The sequence below is a fragment of the Nyctereutes procyonoides genome, unplaced genomic scaffold (assembly GCF_905146905.1).
Source record: "Nyctereutes procyonoides isolate TBG_1078 unplaced genomic scaffold, NYPRO_anot_genome, whole genome shotgun sequence".
Taxonomy (NCBI): Eukaryota; Metazoa; Chordata; class Mammalia; order Carnivora; family Canidae; genus Nyctereutes; species Nyctereutes procyonoides.
The window spans coordinates 35,466,474-35,483,790 of NW_026575140.1; the positions used below are offsets into that span (position 1 = coordinate 35,466,474).

The 17,317-nt window shown below is 39.1% G+C and overlaps 1 protein-coding gene across 3 annotated transcripts in view; it reads right to left on the reverse strand.

Moving 5' to 3' along the window:
- Positions 1 to 17,317, reverse strand: part of USP24 (ubiquitin specific peptidase 24) — a 135,881-nt gene that overhangs the window by 91,364 nt on the left and 27,200 nt on the right. For 2 of the 3 annotated variants that reach the window (XM_055304867.1, XM_055304865.1), the window contains exons 2-7: positions 13,590 to 13,755; positions 12,190 to 12,257; positions 8,309 to 8,452; positions 7,564 to 7,686; positions 1,880 to 1,915; positions 1,466 to 1,531 (exon numbers count right to left, since the gene is read on the reverse strand). In XM_055304867.1, coding sequence (XP_055160842.1) covers positions 1,466 to 1,531; positions 1,880 to 1,915; positions 7,564 to 7,686; positions 8,309 to 8,452; positions 12,190 to 12,257; positions 13,590 to 13,755 — 603 coding nt within the window. The remainder of the gene's footprint in view (positions 1 to 1,465; positions 1,532 to 1,879; positions 1,916 to 7,563; positions 7,687 to 8,308; positions 8,453 to 12,189; positions 12,258 to 13,589; positions 13,756 to 17,317) is intronic. The other variant, XM_055304866.1, reaches the window with a different exon arrangement.

The window sequence follows — 17,317 nt, forward strand, 5'->3', positions numbered from 1 at the left end:
TAGTCTCAATCTTTGGGAATCTCTTTCTCCTATGCCTGAATTTTATCATCTCTTCAAATGCAACCTAAACAATACAATTCTGTATGAACTGCAGCAAACAATACAGTTGTTCTGAAAAATGGTCTGACCTAAGGGAAAAATCCTGGAGGAACCTTTAACCTCAAGACATTTGATCATAAAGAGGGTAAGCCCAGACTCCTATATATCTATCCTTAGCTAATTTTCTTCCAAGTAGGCTAGAAACTTGGGATGCCCTGTATTTTTTTTTTTCTAACAAATTAACTCTGCCAGAAATTTGTGAGTGTTTTAACATTTTAAAAAAATGAAGCTAATTTCTGATATGGTCAATTGACCTATATAGCCAGTTCTTGAGAAACAAGTAAACTGGATAAAACCTTCTTTCTGAACAGATTTTTTTTTTTTTTTTTAACAGTTTTGCTTCTTACATTACTACCTATTATATTCCCGGTCAATAGTCACTTCTAACATGCTTGCTACATCTAAATGGAGATCCAAATGACAGCCTAACAACCTAGTTCATGTCAGGGAAGGAAGGTAAGACACTCCCTCCCTGGTCAGTGTCAGCAGAAGTATCTATGAACTGGCAGACATCTGATCTTTCAGGATGAACAGCGGGTGGCAAGATAACGTCAGTCTCTCTCCTGGATGTTAGTATTGTGCTCACCCAAAGATGGACCAAGGGAGTCAGCTGATCAGCTACGGTTCCAGGGGAGTATCTGCTGCTCTAGGTATGATACTGAATCACTCAACACATTACCTTCTGTTAGGATCACATCACAGTAGCTAGCACTGTGCCTTACACATGGCAAGCACATAATGAGTAGTTGATCAATTAATTAATTAACTAGAAAACATAATAAAGTCTCTGAGTTACAAAAAGGTCAGCACTCTGTGAAAAATTAAAGATTAAGTCATTCCCCTTACAAGGTTTGACTTTTTTTGAGAATATGAAGTCACCTAAAAAAAAGGATGGTATTGCACCTGAAGGATGAGTCTAACTAAGCTCCCTCAATAGTCCATTGTTATCTATGAATCGCTGTAACACCAAAAAGCTTACTAACGACCTTAAAATGGAATATTTTGTGCCTGGCACTAGGAAATACAGTGTGACGTGAGCCATGCCATTGTTCCACACCCATACACTCATCCCATATATCCCCTGTCCTAAAAAGGCAAGGTAATTTCATATAACCATCACAAATTAAGAGACAAATATCACAGGCAAAGGGAGATGAAGGGAAAATGAGCAAACACCCTACACTGAAACTGGGTTATGATTAGGAGCAAACATGTCTTTGGTTATCAGAACCATGGAAGCTGCTCCCGCAGAGATAACTCACATGGTAACGTTTCCCTTACTCTGTCCAGACCGTGTCCCTGGGGTTACATACCAGCCCAAATAAAGTGAACTTGCACTCTGGGCACATTTAGTGGTTTAACTCACCCCAAGTTCTATATCTTCTGAATGAAGCTTGGCTTGGATTGCTGCAAATCCACCTAATTCTCCAAACTGAGAAGAAAAAAGGCACAAATTTTAAAATGCTGTACATTAATAATTTAAGCAAAAAGCGAAGGCTACCATTCTTCCCTATCAACATGCTCCCCATAACACAGATCTTGAGAGTCATCACAAAAATAATTCTAATGTTTCTGGGATGGACTGCAGGAGACCTACTAAGTCCTAAAGCTGATGTTCTGTATAAACAGTACATGTGAAAAAAAGGAGGCACTACAGAATCCATCTCCTTAGGAAAACATATCCTTATGACTCTCTCTAGCTGTCATTTACCTAAAATGCTAAACTCTAAGCAATCTCATTAGAAGGAAAACATGACTGTGTTAATAAAAGTTGTATTACCTTATTTACCAAATCCACAACCCATCCATGAGGCTCCTGTGAGAAAAGAAAACAGAAATGGAGACGGTAAAATGAGAACTTCCCCATTAGCCCTTGTAGTTCTTTTAACCTCAGGGAAAAGTTGGAGGAAAAAAAAATATTAAGGTTTGAAATATATTTCAAAAGGCTTTTCTAAATGTTTCTTAACATTTAGAGTCTCAGACATTACCATATGCAATTTTTGGAGTCTGCGAGTCTGCTTGGATGGCACTACTACAGCATGGAGCATTCAAGCATTTCTGGGTAGCTGAGAACAGTTGTGTAAGCTCTCCAAGGTGCAGGAACTTGAGTTAAATTCTCTAAGTTATATTGTAGAAATTAAGAATTACTAAGTTCAAGAGTAACCAATCCCCCCAATAAAGAGGTTAAGCTTCAGTTCTAGCCATCTCACTAACTGGTGCCCTGGAGCACTTGCTTTCTTTTCTCTGCTTTTCCTTCTTGCTTCCCTTTTCTAAGCATTCACTGTTCCTGGGTGCTGAATACCATTCTGGGGGAACAGTGACTAGGGAGAGATGTGGTCCCCGCTTTCATGGAGCGTATCCTATAGCAGTGTCAACAAAAACAGGTAAACTAACACATACCTAACATAATTCAGTCTGTGCTTAGTCCCACAAAAGGAAAAAACACAAAGAGGTCCTCAAATGAGAAACAGAAGGAGCTGACTCTGCGGAGAGTGGTGGTCACAGAAACCACCTCTGAAGAGGTGGTCTTCAAGCTGGATCCTATAGGATGGGACCGATTTAAGCCATTCAAACAAGTTCAGGCAGAGAGGCTGAAGTGGCAAAGGTGCCATTTGGGGAAGGCCATGAAGGGCCAGGAGGGTCTTTCCCAGCTGGGACACAGCAGGCTGGGGAGAGTGGCACAGGGGAAGCTGTAGAGAGAGGCAAAGTCCAGGCCATGCAGAAAGGTGCAGACTGTGATTGGAAGGAAAGCAACAAAAGTGTCTAACCCAGGAAGTGGCACATTTTATGTTGTAAGATGACTACTTTCACAGTTATGTGGCAGATGGAATGGAATGGATGCACATGAGCTAAAGGAAGAGGCCACAGCTGGAAAACTAGTGAGGTAACTAGTTATAACGTGATGGTGGCAAAAGTAGGATGGAAGGTAGCAGAGAGAGAGAGAAGGAACTGAATACCTTTGAGATGAACTTCATGGACACGTTTATGGCTGGAGGTGGATCCTAAGGAAAGGGATGAATCATGGGGGACTACAACGCTTCTGGCTCTAGGACCTAGGTAGATGGTGATGCTGTTTACTGACGGCGACAAGAAGGCAGGCTGGGAGACAAAAGGAAGCCGCACTGCAGGCACACTAAATTTGAGACATCTGTGGAGTGACCAAGAGGAAACAGCTGGCTCCTCCAGTATGGCGGGCTCAGAGAAGAGGTGTTGGGCCACAGAGAGATGAACTGAAGGGCCATCAGCACAAAGATGGCATCTACATCTGTGAGGATGGAAGACCGTTCTTAGGGAAAGCATAACAACAAAAAGACGGCTCTGGGTCAAAGCTGAATGGAGGTGAAGTTATCAAGAAAGGCCATGTGCTAACTTACGGAGTAGGCAGCCAAGCAAGAGACTGTGGGAAGGAATGATTCTGGGGAGGCAGGAACTGACAGTGGCCACTGCTCCTAATGGGGTCAAGAGATAATTCCTGTGGCTCTGAAAACATGGAGGGTGTGGGTACCTAGGCAAGAGCAGTTTCAGTGTTGTGAGAAAGAAAGAAGGCAGACTGGCACACTCTGAAGAGTTCATGGGGGCTTCGGTGTAGTTACCCTAAACTCCTCTACCTGAAGATCACTAACACCACCAGACAAAAATGTTAAAAAAAATCTTTTAAAATATACAACTGAGTTGGCACAAAGTGCTTGGAAGCTGAAAACAGAGAAAAGCACAAATCCTGTGAGGTAAGCAGACTCTGAGGCCAGGCCATGGAACCCTAGTGAGCTCTGACCTCCATTTTCACAGCCAAGGCAGGGCTGGGAGAGTAAATGGAGAGAGTCACACAAAGCCGAAGTTCAAAGGTCTACCACCTTGGTGTCAGGTGAACTGAAAAAACTCACCTGCAAGAAAGAGAGAACGACAGGGAAGCTTGCCTACTACCTTGACTCTGGTCCTGGATGGAGGGTAGAAAAAAACTCTAAGAGTCTGTAACCACAGACTTGCCTCACACGGCTCCCCCTCTCAAATTCACACTGGTTTTGGGGCACCTGGGTGGCTCAGAAGGTTGGCTGGCCGGCTCTTGGTTTCAGCTCAGGTCATGATCTCAGGATTGTGAGATCAAGCCCCAGGTAAGGCCCTGCACTCAGCATGGAGTCTGTTTGAGATTCTCTCTGTCCCTCTTCCTCTGCCCCTGTTTACACTCTACCTCTAGAATAAATAAACCCTTAAAAAAAAAAATTCACACTGACCCTATGGTCTGAAGTACTTTAAGCTGAGAATTTATTCCAAAGTGATCCCAGATTGTAGTGCTCCCAAACAACCGGAAGAAGTAAAGGTAAACCCTCTTTGAAGGAAGGAACTTTCAATTCAGGCTCAAACAATTCTCCTAAAGTCCAAGAAATATGACTTCATAGGAAAACAAACACAAATGTCTAATTTTTTTTTATATACACATACAGACACAAAACAAGTTAAAGCTAGTAAAAGCCAGCAGGATCAGACCTGTATATATCAGACACAGAACACAAACACAAAGAATGAAACATGAGGCAAAAACATGAGATAAAAATGAGTAAACAAAGTCAAACGAGGGATCCCTGGGCGGCGCAGCGGTTTGGCGCCTGCCTTTGGCTCAGGGCGCGATCCTGGAGACCCGGGATCGAATCCCATATCGGGCTCCCGGTGCATGGAGCCTGCTTCCCCCTCTGCCTATGTCTCTGCCTCTCTCTCTCTCTCTCTCTGTCTCTCTGTGACTATCATAAATAAATAAATTTAAAAAAAATTAAAAAAAAAAAGTCAAACGAGAACCAAACAGAACTTCTATAAATGAAAAAAAGTCCCTGAAAGTGAAGACTTCTAATGAACAGGTTAGACAGCACACCTAATATGAGCAGAACCACAATTAGTGAACTAGACCCCAGATCTGAAAGAAATGATCACAACTTGCAGCATAAAGACATAAACAGATGGGAAATATGATCCAGGCTAAGGGATACAAAGGACAGACACGAAGGTTTAACATGTATCCATTTGAAGTTCTTAAGAAGAGAGGCAAGTGGGGAAGAGGCAAGATAATGGCTGAGAATTTTCCAGACCTGATAGAAGATATTAATCCTTAGATTCAGAAGCCCAATGAATCTGAAGCAAAATAAAACGAATACCACAGTTAGTCAAGGGACAGTCAAATTACCAAACATCTAGGAGAAAGAGGACATGTCCAAAAGCAGCTGTGGAGAAAAGATGGATGTCTTACAAAGCAACAATGGTCAGACCAACCACCAACTTCTCAATAGCAATCATCAAAGCCAGAAGATACTGACATACTGTCTTTGACATTCCAAAAATACAACCATCAATCTAGAATTTAAAACACAGTGAAAATATTCTTTGAAGCATGGGAAAGAATAAAAGTTCAGGCCATCAAAAACAAAGACTTAGGGATCCCTGGGTGGCGCAGTGGTTTAGCGCCTGCCTTTGGCCCAGGGCACGATCCTGGAGACCCGGGATCGGATCCCACGTCGGGCTCCTGGTGCATGGAGCCTGCTTCTCCCTCTGCCTATGTCTCTGCCTCTCTCTCTCACTGTGTGCCTATCATAAATAAATAAAAATTAAAAAAAAACAAAAAAAAAAAACAAAAAAAAAAACAAAGACTTAACCACCAATGGGCCCTTACCAAAGGACACTTTCCAGGATGCACTCCAGAGAGAAGAAAAATGATCCTAGCAGAAGAAATACAGATAAAAATGGTACACAATGAGACAGTACATAAATATGGCTGAGCCAAAACACCACATAAAATAACAATGATGGTATCTGTCTGAGGGTAAAGCAAGACAGGAGAGGACTAAGACACTGCATGATAAAGACAAAGGGACAGAGACTAAGTAATTCAGGTGGGGAGTGAGCACATGAAACATTCCAAGGTCTTTATGCGCTACTCAGAGGAAAATAAAGATATTAATGAAATTGTGATTTTGTTAACAAGTTACACTTCTAGGGTAATTAGTAAAATAAGTAGGAGGTGAGAATGCAGAATCTTCTCTGGTGGGGTGTGGAGAGGAGAACCATGCTGAAGCTAGACAGGGATGTGGGATCAAAGGCAGAATTTTTAAAGCTGGGAAATACACGAGCACGATGTACACAGTGGGAATGATCTGACAAAGAGGAAGAGACTGAGGATACTGAACGAAAGGACAGAAAACCTTAGGAGAAAAATGCTTGAGAAGCCAAGAGGAAAGGGGATGATCTCGGGCCTGTGTAGGAGGGAGAATCCCTGTGAAGTACTGAGAGCAAATAAACAGACTGATCCTTTTTGGTCCCAGATGCCGTGCACTTAGATTCAAGGGAAGAGAAGGAACATTTGTGGACTGCTTATGACAGTGAACCCCCAGGGTCAATGTTTCTGTAGATAGTTGTCATCCGACCTTCACAACAAAAATGAAGATGAGGTTTTAATATTTGGGGAAGCAAGACTGTATACAGTTATAGAACATAGATGTTGGGGTTGGATTACGTGGGTTCTCTCTGTGACTAGATTTGTGGACTTGGGCAAGGACTCAATCTCTGTGCGCCTCAGTTTCTCATCCATGAAGTGGGGTCAAAAATCATACCTCACTCACAGAACTGTTGTGGGGAGCAAATACCATAGTGTTCTACTCAATGCCTTTTCCTCTGGGCCCTCATCTCCTTCCTTCTGGAGGACTGCCTGACCCTCCAAGACGGCACTGGCCACTCCCTCCTGCAATTCATGTTCTATGATTGCATCTACTGATTACTTACCGAAAGTTTTTGCTTTTGTATTTCCTCCACTACACCTTAAGTTAGGAGCCACAGCTTTTAACTCTTTATATGACTGCTGACTAAACTTCTGCTTCAACTAAAGGAATGGACAAATTTTCTATCTACTCAGTTGACTCCTTTCAACTGTTTCTCAAAAACCAGAGTTCAATCAACAGTGTTTAAATTATGTACTCCTTTTAATGTTATTGGGCACACTGTAAGCCTTTAAATAAAAAGATAATAGGTTCTTGGCTTGAAACAACCCCAAAGCTTTAATGTTCATGGAGTTTAAAAGAAAATGATACATGAGATTATCTTCTAGATTACTTTTTCTAGGCATAATTAGTCATTTCAAACAATTTCAAATGCTCTAGCCTCTCAAACATCTCTGAGAAACTGGGACACCCATTAAACTGAGGTTTTGACAATTCAATAAATAGGGCACTTGATGTCATGCAGTCATTCTGCATTTCACTAAACATCATTTCTATAAAATTCATTTCTATAAATTCTTTATGATGTAAGTTAATAGCTGTGGAAAATATGCAATATCTGAAAAAAAAAGTTAAGCAATTTTATGAGCCAAATGGAATATCTGTCATTCTTCACAGACTGTTTTAATCCTTCCATGTAAATTTTTATAGCACAGAAAGTTTTTCTCAATACATTTCTCTATAAAATGACGAAACAAGACCACATGTTTACCTTTTGGAAAGTAGACACAGGTGAAACAGCAAACATATTTCCCTCCCCAAACACTTCTGTCCAATTCCTTTGAGATACTTTCATTCTGTTTTTAAAATGGTACTCATTATCAGGATTGAAAGCCTAGATCCAAAGAGAACAGAGAAGCACTATTATTATCTATTTCTATAGCAACAAATATTAGCGTTAGAAAAGCAGAAAAATAGCCTCAGACTACTTAGGTAATGGAATCTCTCAAATATCCCAACAGCACATGTTCCTGAGCTAGTGAAAGGGAACGGATGAGTGAAGCGGAGCTCTCCTATCCTGCCCAGCATCCACTCTGAGGGAACACGGGGTGCACGGCCAGGTGTCCTGGAGCTGCCCCAGGTACAGCCAGGCAGCAGGGCTGTAAAGGCCCCTGCCTTCACATAGCTACTGTAACTACTCAGGGAAAAAGGCCAGAAACCAAACCACAGGAACACCCCATGTGAAAGCATTTATGATGTGAATAATCAGGAAAACATGAGGGAAAGCTATTTAATTATCCTAAGAGCTGAGAAAGCTATTAAAATTAGAAAGGTATTTCACTAAAACTAAAAACACAGAATGAATGGTTGCTCTGTTTTTAAAATACAAAGTAAGGTTCCTAACAGCTAAATTAATATCTTTAACGATATCATTATCACTTGTTATTAAGTCAGAGGATAGTAGGTAGCTTAAACAAAATCAAAACACAAAGTACTTCATTTTAGAGATACTATACCATTGTAAGCACACCCAGGAGACCAGTGGGAATCGGGTCTTGTTTTATTCTCTCTGCAACCAGTTCTATTAATAGCATCAACATATTGTAGATTCCTTCATGAATTTCAGTACCCCACTTGTGAACAGCACTCGAAGTCAGGAGCTACAAAAAAAAAGAGCGCTTTACAGTCTAACTTGAAAAGAAAAAGTCTATTGTTCATCAGTTCAGTCTTGAATCAAGAGATTATTACCACAGTATATCACTTTTATGCAGATGACTTGCTTTAAAAGACCCATAGCTTGCAGCCCATCTACTTGCTCAATGATTTCAAAGTCAACACTGAGTTTTGTTTTTGAACACTGATTCCTTTACACTGAAGCTGTTGGTTTAAAAGATAATTTTCATTTGTTTCTCTAACTTTTTGTTATTACTAAGGGAGGTCAAGTGGTGTAGAGCAAGTAAGAACCTGAGACCAAATCTTGGAGCTACTACTGTTCTCTAGCTGTATAGCCTTAGACAGTTCCCAAAGGCTCAGTTCTCTCATATCTAAAGAGTCAAAATTCCTACCTACTTCACACAGATGTGGTATCAAAAGATAGAACAAATGTGAAATTGTTTTATAAATAGTAAGGAATTAACATACTATGGCTGCCACTATTAACCAATATTCCTAGAATCTAAGAAATGGATGCTATATTTCATGATTTGAATATACACATTCTTGTTGCATTTTTAGTACCTCAGACACAGGACTTTATCTTCCCACCTGTTGACCAGATGGCAGCCAGACTTTGAATGTGAAAAAAAAATTTAGAAATACTTTACCAGATTAGTTTGCTTATATTTTCCTTTTTGATATGTATAGAAGTAACATTCAATTTTAAAAAATGTTTAAGCAAATCTAAAAGAACTCTAAGTGATCAGCCATTTAGCATTTTGTAACTATTTTTCTTAAATATAAAACACAAAACATACAACAATGGTGCATCTTACACTCAGCATCTTAGATTTGTTAAAAAGGAGGGGAAAGGTGCATAGATGAATCTAAAATAATCATCAGTGGATTTCTCCAATCCTCAGTCTAGTCCTTAGGGAAATCTAATGCAAGAACAACTTGCCAGAATGGGGAATGAAAAATCAAAGGGTTTCACTTAATAAAATAATGGCAAATGGGCATGGTGGTTTCATGTTTTTGTAAGATTTCCCTTCAGAGGGAAAATACTACGCAATAAAAATTCCACCTTGGTCACACTGAGAACCCCTTAACAAGAGCAGCCTGAAAGACCCAAACTTGTTTAGCTGCAGAGAAAAATCCTAGTTCCAGATTTTCTAAATACCAATCAGCTGCACTATTTGCTCAAACAAGCAATAATTTTAAGATTGATTTTATATAAACCAACGAGTTACCTTTTTTTTTGCAAGAACTTTTTGCCTAACTATACCTTCTTTCTATACTTAAATAATAAAGCAAAATCAAGCAGAGATCAGCATTCAATAAGTGTCATGTAACCACAAAATAAAATGTATGTGGATTTCGCACCACTCCCTCTGTTGCCATCTCATCTGTTCAGTTTTTTTTAACGATTTATTTATTTATTCATTCATTCATTCATGACAGACATAGAGAGAGAGAGGCAGAGACACAGGAGGAGGGAGAAGCAGGCTCCATGCTGGAAGCCCAACGCGGGACTCGATCCCAGGACTCCCTAGGATCCTACAGTGGCAGGTGCTAAACCGCTGAGCCACCCAGGGGATCCCCCTCTGTTCAATTTTTAATGTGGAAAAGGAATTCTACCTACCTTGCAGAAGAGGGGAGAAAGACAGGCAGCCCTTTGTAGGGAAGCTGTGCACAAGGTTTAAACAGAACTATGCACTATGGCCAGACCTAGATTTCCTTTTCTGCTTGAGCACACACACAGTAAAGAATCCAGGTTGGCCTGACTGAAAAAGGTGAAGGAGGCAGACATGACAGCAGTGCCCCCTTGGTGCGCCTTATTCATACAGTTGCGCTTATTACTTACACCCTTCCTTCTAAAGAAAAATTTGAGGTAGCTTGTAAGAAAAGCCAAAGGAAGAGGGTAGAGGGATAGTCATCACACCAGGAAACACAGTTAAGGGAAGTGATGCCAATTATATAAAACACTACTGAGTTTTCTGGTAGCCAAGTCTAAAGGTAAATTAAATTCCGATTTAATTTTTTTAAAAGTATGCTTTATTTATGGGGAGAAACTTTTTAATAGCTCTAAACTGTAAAGAGAATTTAACATATACAGTTTTACATAAACAACACCGAACAATGTAACAGAGGATACCCTTGTGCTCTAACAACCAAGCAACCAACCCCTGGACTATTTATTTCACTATTACAAACAGCTGAGGACACAATATAAAACGGTTCTCTGAAGTGTCTCTGCATAAAGTTACAGTAATATACTCCAAACATGTAACTTGCTGGTGACTTGCATTGACACAGGGCTCTCTGGATCTAGAGATCATCAACCTAAAGGTTCTTAACGCTGATATATCTTCCATGACTCTGAATAAAGTTGCATTTTCTTTCTCTGTAAATTTATGCATACAGCATAATGTGTCATAGTATGGTACATTATAAAAATTCTATTTTTTAAAAAATTATTATAATTCTTTTTTTTTTTTTTAAGATTTTTATTTATTCATGAGAGACACACACAGAGAGAGGCAGAGACATAGGCAGAGAAGCAGGCTCCATGCAGGGAGTCCAATGTGGAACTCGATCTCAGGACTCTAGGATCATGCCCTGGGCCGAAAGCAGGCGCTTAACCACTGAGTCACCAAGGGGTCCCAAAAATTACTATAATTCTTAACAGAATTCCTAAGAGTTTAAAATAATTCTAAACGATAAAATGGTAGATGGATTCACCCAAAATGAAAATAAGTCTTGATTCCATGTAATCTCTGCCCAAATGACAATTTTAAAGGATTTTGCACTTTTTTCAAAGATGCAGCTGTTTTTGTTCCTAAAATTAATTTTGGTATTTTTAAAGCCTTGAATCAAGGGAGATTCTACCAAGATATAGATGGGAATAATAATTTACAAATGAACAGTTTATTTTACTGGGTTTTAAGATAAATACAATCTTCACCCATCTGTAGAATTCTAGTGACTGCCTTGCATATGGGAGAAAAATGGATGTCAAAACCCAGAAGGACAAGACAGCAGGGAGACTCATTCATTCAGTAAAGATTTACTAAGCTCTTTCTCAGAGGTAGGCACGGACTATGCGCTGGGGAAAACCAGTGTCTATAACATTGTCCCTGCTCTTTGGGGGATTCAGGGCTCATGGCCTGAAAAGGGAATCATGCTGAGTTAGACTGCTTTCAGAAACACAAGTCCTGTGATCTCCTATTCTCCCTGTTAAGAAAAATTGCTTTATAAGCGATGTGACCAGAAGGGTTGAAGCACATCACTCTACCTCTGATAGAGATGCTGCCACAAGCATGCCATTTTGCCATGAAACATACTCAATCTAATTGAACTTTGTACAGTTTAAAATGCCTGCTTCTGTCTCAGCACAACAGTTTAAATGGCTTGTATTCTGTAAATAAGCATTATGTTTCTAAATGCCCTAAGCCTCAGTTTAGTGTTATATGTAATTTCCAAGTATAAGTAAGTCTTAGCCTATTCTCTGACAATTAAAGAGAAGGAAGTAAAAGTGACAGCTGCCCAAAGACATGTGCAAACAAATACAAAAGTAAATCATTCCTAAGCCCCAAATTGGGAGCAAATTTGTTCATAGTAGGTGATTCCTCAGTTGAACAAGACTCAAAAACTGGTCTCACACAAAAAACTGAAACTAAAACAAAAAGCCTATTCACCCCCCCACACACACAAAAAAACAGACTAGCACATTTTTTCTTACCTTTTTAAATGCTTCAGGCATACACCTATCCATAAATCTTTTACAATTCTCATCAGACTCGGAAAGACCTTAGTAAAATAAATGAAACAATATGCCTTACTAAGATTTTAGGCAGTTTGCAGAAATCATATATATCATTCCAAATTCATATGCATGGAACTATTTATTTACAGAAACACTGATTCCCAAGGGATTATTAAAAGCAGAATATATATAGTCTGATGAAGGAACAGGCTGACAGTCACAGTATTAGTTTATTTGTTACCAGCACAATATATCAATATGTATTAATTTGTATACAATTATTAATAGTATAATAAATACTAATTAGAAGTGAAGTGGTTGAACTTGTTTCCATTATCAGAGTAACTTTAAATGATCTGACTTAACACCAACAGCAGCTCATTACTAGCTATTACTGTTTTCCTAAACAGCTCTATAAAAACACAAATATTCTCAATAGATACAAAAATCACTCTTCCCTAAAATAAACCAAAGGACTCTGTGCTATCAAATGCACAGAGTTGTGTCTGGCACACAATAAGTGCTAAATATTTGCTAAGTGAATGAATGAATCCACTGTAAAATTGTTTTTTGGAATATACAGTTTAAAAAAACTTAGTAATGTATTTTGCTTATCATTGGGAACACTGTTGGACACATTTTTTTTTTCAGACCCACCACATAGTATAGTGCCTACACCTAACAGGCACGCAATAAATGCTGCTGCTGAGAAGCCAGTCATAACGTGCCATAAAAGGCCATGAGAATTAAATCTGATCCCAGTCAAAGTATTTCCTTTTGATGTGCCTTATTTTTAATCATGGTGGTAAACTATGCACACTTTTAATGAGGGAGTAAAAAAAACACAAAACAGTGGACCAATTCATCTTACTTTCATTGAGTATGAAAAATAAATTTTTTTCTTCAATATATTTAGAGTCTAGAAGCTTCCTTCTATTGACACTCATTTTCCAACCTGGAGATATTTTATTACTCTATTAGTTTAACATTTGCAAAGCACTTAAGATAGTGCCAAACATTTAATATGCAAAAAATGTTCACTAAATAAACATTACTTTCGTCTCTTAAAGAATAAAAAGCCACTGAATTAAACCTAAAAGTGCTCCAAGCTTTTGTGGAAAACATTCATTTCAATTTCTATAAAGCTTTTCAATTATATTTTAAAGACTCTCTTAACTGTGTTGGAGCTAGAAGAAAACAGTTGGTTTAATTCAAAGCTTTTATTCCACAGGGACTAAACCAAGACTAGGAGAGTAAATGATCAAATATTATACAGATGGGCAAATATTACACAAGAGTGAAGATTAATGTTAGGCCTCCTATCAAAACAAACAAACCAGCCTCCTCCTCCCGTGTCCTGTGGTGTGAGAACTTACCAAGTCTGGCCAGGTAGGTAGACGCCAACAGGCATTTGCCTAGTGATTCTTCCCGCTTGTAAGGGATGGACCAGTGATCAGTCAAAACTCGGCTTTCCAGTTCATACAAATTCGTTGTAGGGAATTCAATTCCTTCCCCTGAGCAGTTTCCATTTTCATCATTCTTCTGACAAAAAGGGATTATGGTAAGAAAACAAATACACCCATTAGAGACTACTGTAAAATGTCTCACTTGGGCACAGAACAGACGTTGACTCCATGGTAGCCTATGTGAACAAGGAGTGTGGATTCCCCATCTCTTTCTCACAGTCACATCTTTTGCCAGACTATCTTGGATACTCCCAGCTTGCATCACGGCGGCACCCCCCCCCCCCCAATCGCTGAGGCCAGCTCACATCTTTCTTCAATTTCTCACTATGAAAGAGGACACCCACCTTCACCTGTTTTCAGAGGGGAGAGGTTTCTCTACAAAGAGTTCTCAATATTGCTGTCTCCATCTCCTCACACCTGCCCCTTCTCGGCACCCAGTATGGATTCCGGAGTCCCCACTCTCCCACCACTACGTCATTAAATCCAATGGATGGTTTCAGTTCTTCTCTTCCTCAGCAGTTTCTGCCCTTCTGCCTACTTCCTCTTCTTGAAATGCCAGCTCATAGGCACACCTCCCTGTTCTCCTCCTTTGGGGTCTGGCTCTGCTGTTCTGTCTCTTCTGGTACACTCCCTCCTCCTGGCCAACAAATACTGAAGCTTCTCAAACCTCAGTGCAAGGCTCTGGTGTTTTCCATCCCCGGGAAGGGCACCACAGGCAGAAATCAGGGAGTCCTCCTTAAAACTCTGTTCTCATCCCTCTCAAGACCTGGTGATGAGACCCCCTAAATTTCTCTCAAATCCATCTACTTCTGTCCACTTACATGGCAATGCCACTATTCCTAATTCACTTGTCTACCTTCTTTAACCTACATGACTCCTGTGCATCCTTAACTCTTTCAGAAAAGCCTTTTTGGCACTCCTAAACTATACTGAGTTCCTCTATTTTGTACTCTTACCATCTTCAACTTCCCTTTCATGGCACTGCTCACAAATTTTACACATATTTGTGACATATTTTATGTTTGCCTCCCACTAGCCCAAGCCCCCCACTAGCTCCATGAAGACGGGGACTCTGTCTGGTTTTTACAACCTCTGTATCTCCAGAACCTGGTGCCTAATACAAAGCAGGTGTTTAATATATGTTGACGAGTGGAAAAATACTTCATCCAAACAAAGTTTAACTATCAATAGGGTAACTGCCAGACTTTCCATCAGTTCTTACCACAGTAATTTTCTATAAAGCAAACAGGGCCCCTCCCCTAAACTGCTTAATACCTACCATTCCATTAAAAAATTACCTTTAGCCTCAGTTAAGGAAAAGACCATTAACAAGGCAGAAGTGATAAAAATACACAGAAAAAAATGATTTTCAATCCCATATGAGTTAAAGGAATGTGACTTTTTTTTTAAGGTTCATGGTTAAACTGGGATGAAAATTATTTTTTTTAATATTTTATTTATTTATTCATGAGAGACAGAGAGAGAGAGAAAGGTGGATACAGGCAGAGGGAGAAGCAGGCTCCATGCAGGGAGCCTGACGTAGGACTTGATCTTGGGTCTCCAGAATCAGGCCCTGGGCTGAAGGCGGCACTAAACCACTGAGCCACCCGGGCTGCCCATGGGATGAAAATTAGACAAAAACTAGAAAGGTGATGAAAAACTAAAACTGAAGCAGACAATAATGTAAATTGAAGGTGCAAGGTGGGGGTGGATGAAATGGGTTTAGAATCATAATGTATGGGGAATATTCAATTTTCAAAATATAATACTTTTCAGAAATACATACAATTAATAAGTTCTGTAAACAAAATAATTTTACTTAAAGGAACCTGAGGATACTCAATGAAGAGTAAAGATTTTAGTGTACTTCCAAAATTGTTTGTTAAATTGCTTGAATTTATTAACCTAGGACCAAAGTAGAATTAAGGCATATAAAAAAAATTCAATTGGATGACAGGTTATATCATTATTACAAATTATCTATCATTAATTTCTACAGAAGTTAATAGATCACATCACATATGAAATCATCAAATGCAGCAGCTACTAAAACTGCAAGCTTATAAACAGGACTGCTGCCTTTCTAAGAGTCACAAGACAGCTGTGTCCTCTCCCTGCTTCAGTGTTGAGAACACTACGAGGTCAGCAGCAGCATGTGACCCAGAAGAGGATCTGCCCTAGAACTCTGATCTTGGACTTCCAGCCTCCAGAACAATATAAAATGAATTTCTGCTGTTCATAAGCCAAAAAAACCCAAACAACCATAGAGCTAAGAGCTTCCTCTGGGGGCAGGGGGCGAGGTCTTTAACATTATCATGTGCCCATTGAAGTGATGCACTGGGAAGGCATGACATCACTTCTGTGGTAGTCCTGCCAAATAGCAAAACCTAAACCTAGTCACAAGGAAACCCAACATGAAGAATATTCAAAAACTAGCCTGTATTTTTCAAAAATGTCAAAATCATAAAAGACTGATGGTAACTAGACAGACATAATTCAATGTGACATGGGCTCCTGGGTTAGATCTCAAAACAGGAATTTTTGTTTTAGTTTTACTTTATTTACTCCGGATGGAAAGAATAATAAAGAGAATGTGATAAAATGTTAACAACCCAAATAAAGGTCATATAAAAATTCCAGATTTTTGTGATAGAGTTGCAATGTACTTTTTTTGCAACTTTTCTGTAAATATGGAATATTTCAAAATTAATATAAAACAATTCAGTCAGATAAATATACAAAGATAGAATTTTGGAGCCAGACAGAATCTAAGAAAATTCAGTATTTTACACACGCAGACCCACGTGAATCTAGAGAGGTGGGGGTGTATTTACAGTGGAGGGAAAAGAAGTTATATTATACTTAGTATGCTCTACTTAAGAACTCCCTTCTATTTGGCAACATAAATAATTTGGCTTCTGAATACCTTTACGTTTTTAAACCTCAGATTACCAAATAAGTATACATGTTCTTTGTAGAAAATACAGAAAATATGAACAGCAAAAAATAAAACCCACCATTAATTCCACCACTTAAAAATTAATCACACTGACATTTTAATAAATATTTTTCCAGTAAAAGCGATTTCTTTACGGATCTTATTTTCTTAAAAATGCACAAATGTGGAACTAACCACCTCTATAGATTCCCGTCGTTCTCTCATATAAATGCAGTACTTCTTCTATCTGATTTAAAAGATGATGCACAAAGCAATAATTATAAAACTGTGTTAATGGAGCCGTGTTTTGTAGCTATTGAAATTAAGTCGGTACTACTCTGAACTACACGGCTACAAATTCAGATGTTAATTATAATCCATAGGGCAACCGCTAAGAACTTAAAAATATATATAGTGAAAGAAAAAAGAGAATTAAAACGGTATACTCAAAAATACCTACTTAATACAAAAGACAAGGAGTAATGGAAGACTAGAGGAACAAAAAAGCCTAACACATAGAAAACATATAGCAAAATGCCAGATGTAAATTTTGTCTTATTAAGTTATAATTACCAGTAATATGTTAAACATAAAGGGACAAACATTCCAATGAAAATGGTAGAGATTTGCAGAATGGATTTTAAAAAATGATCCAGGAATGCCTGGGTGGCTTGGCAGCTGAGTGCCTGCCTTTGGCCCA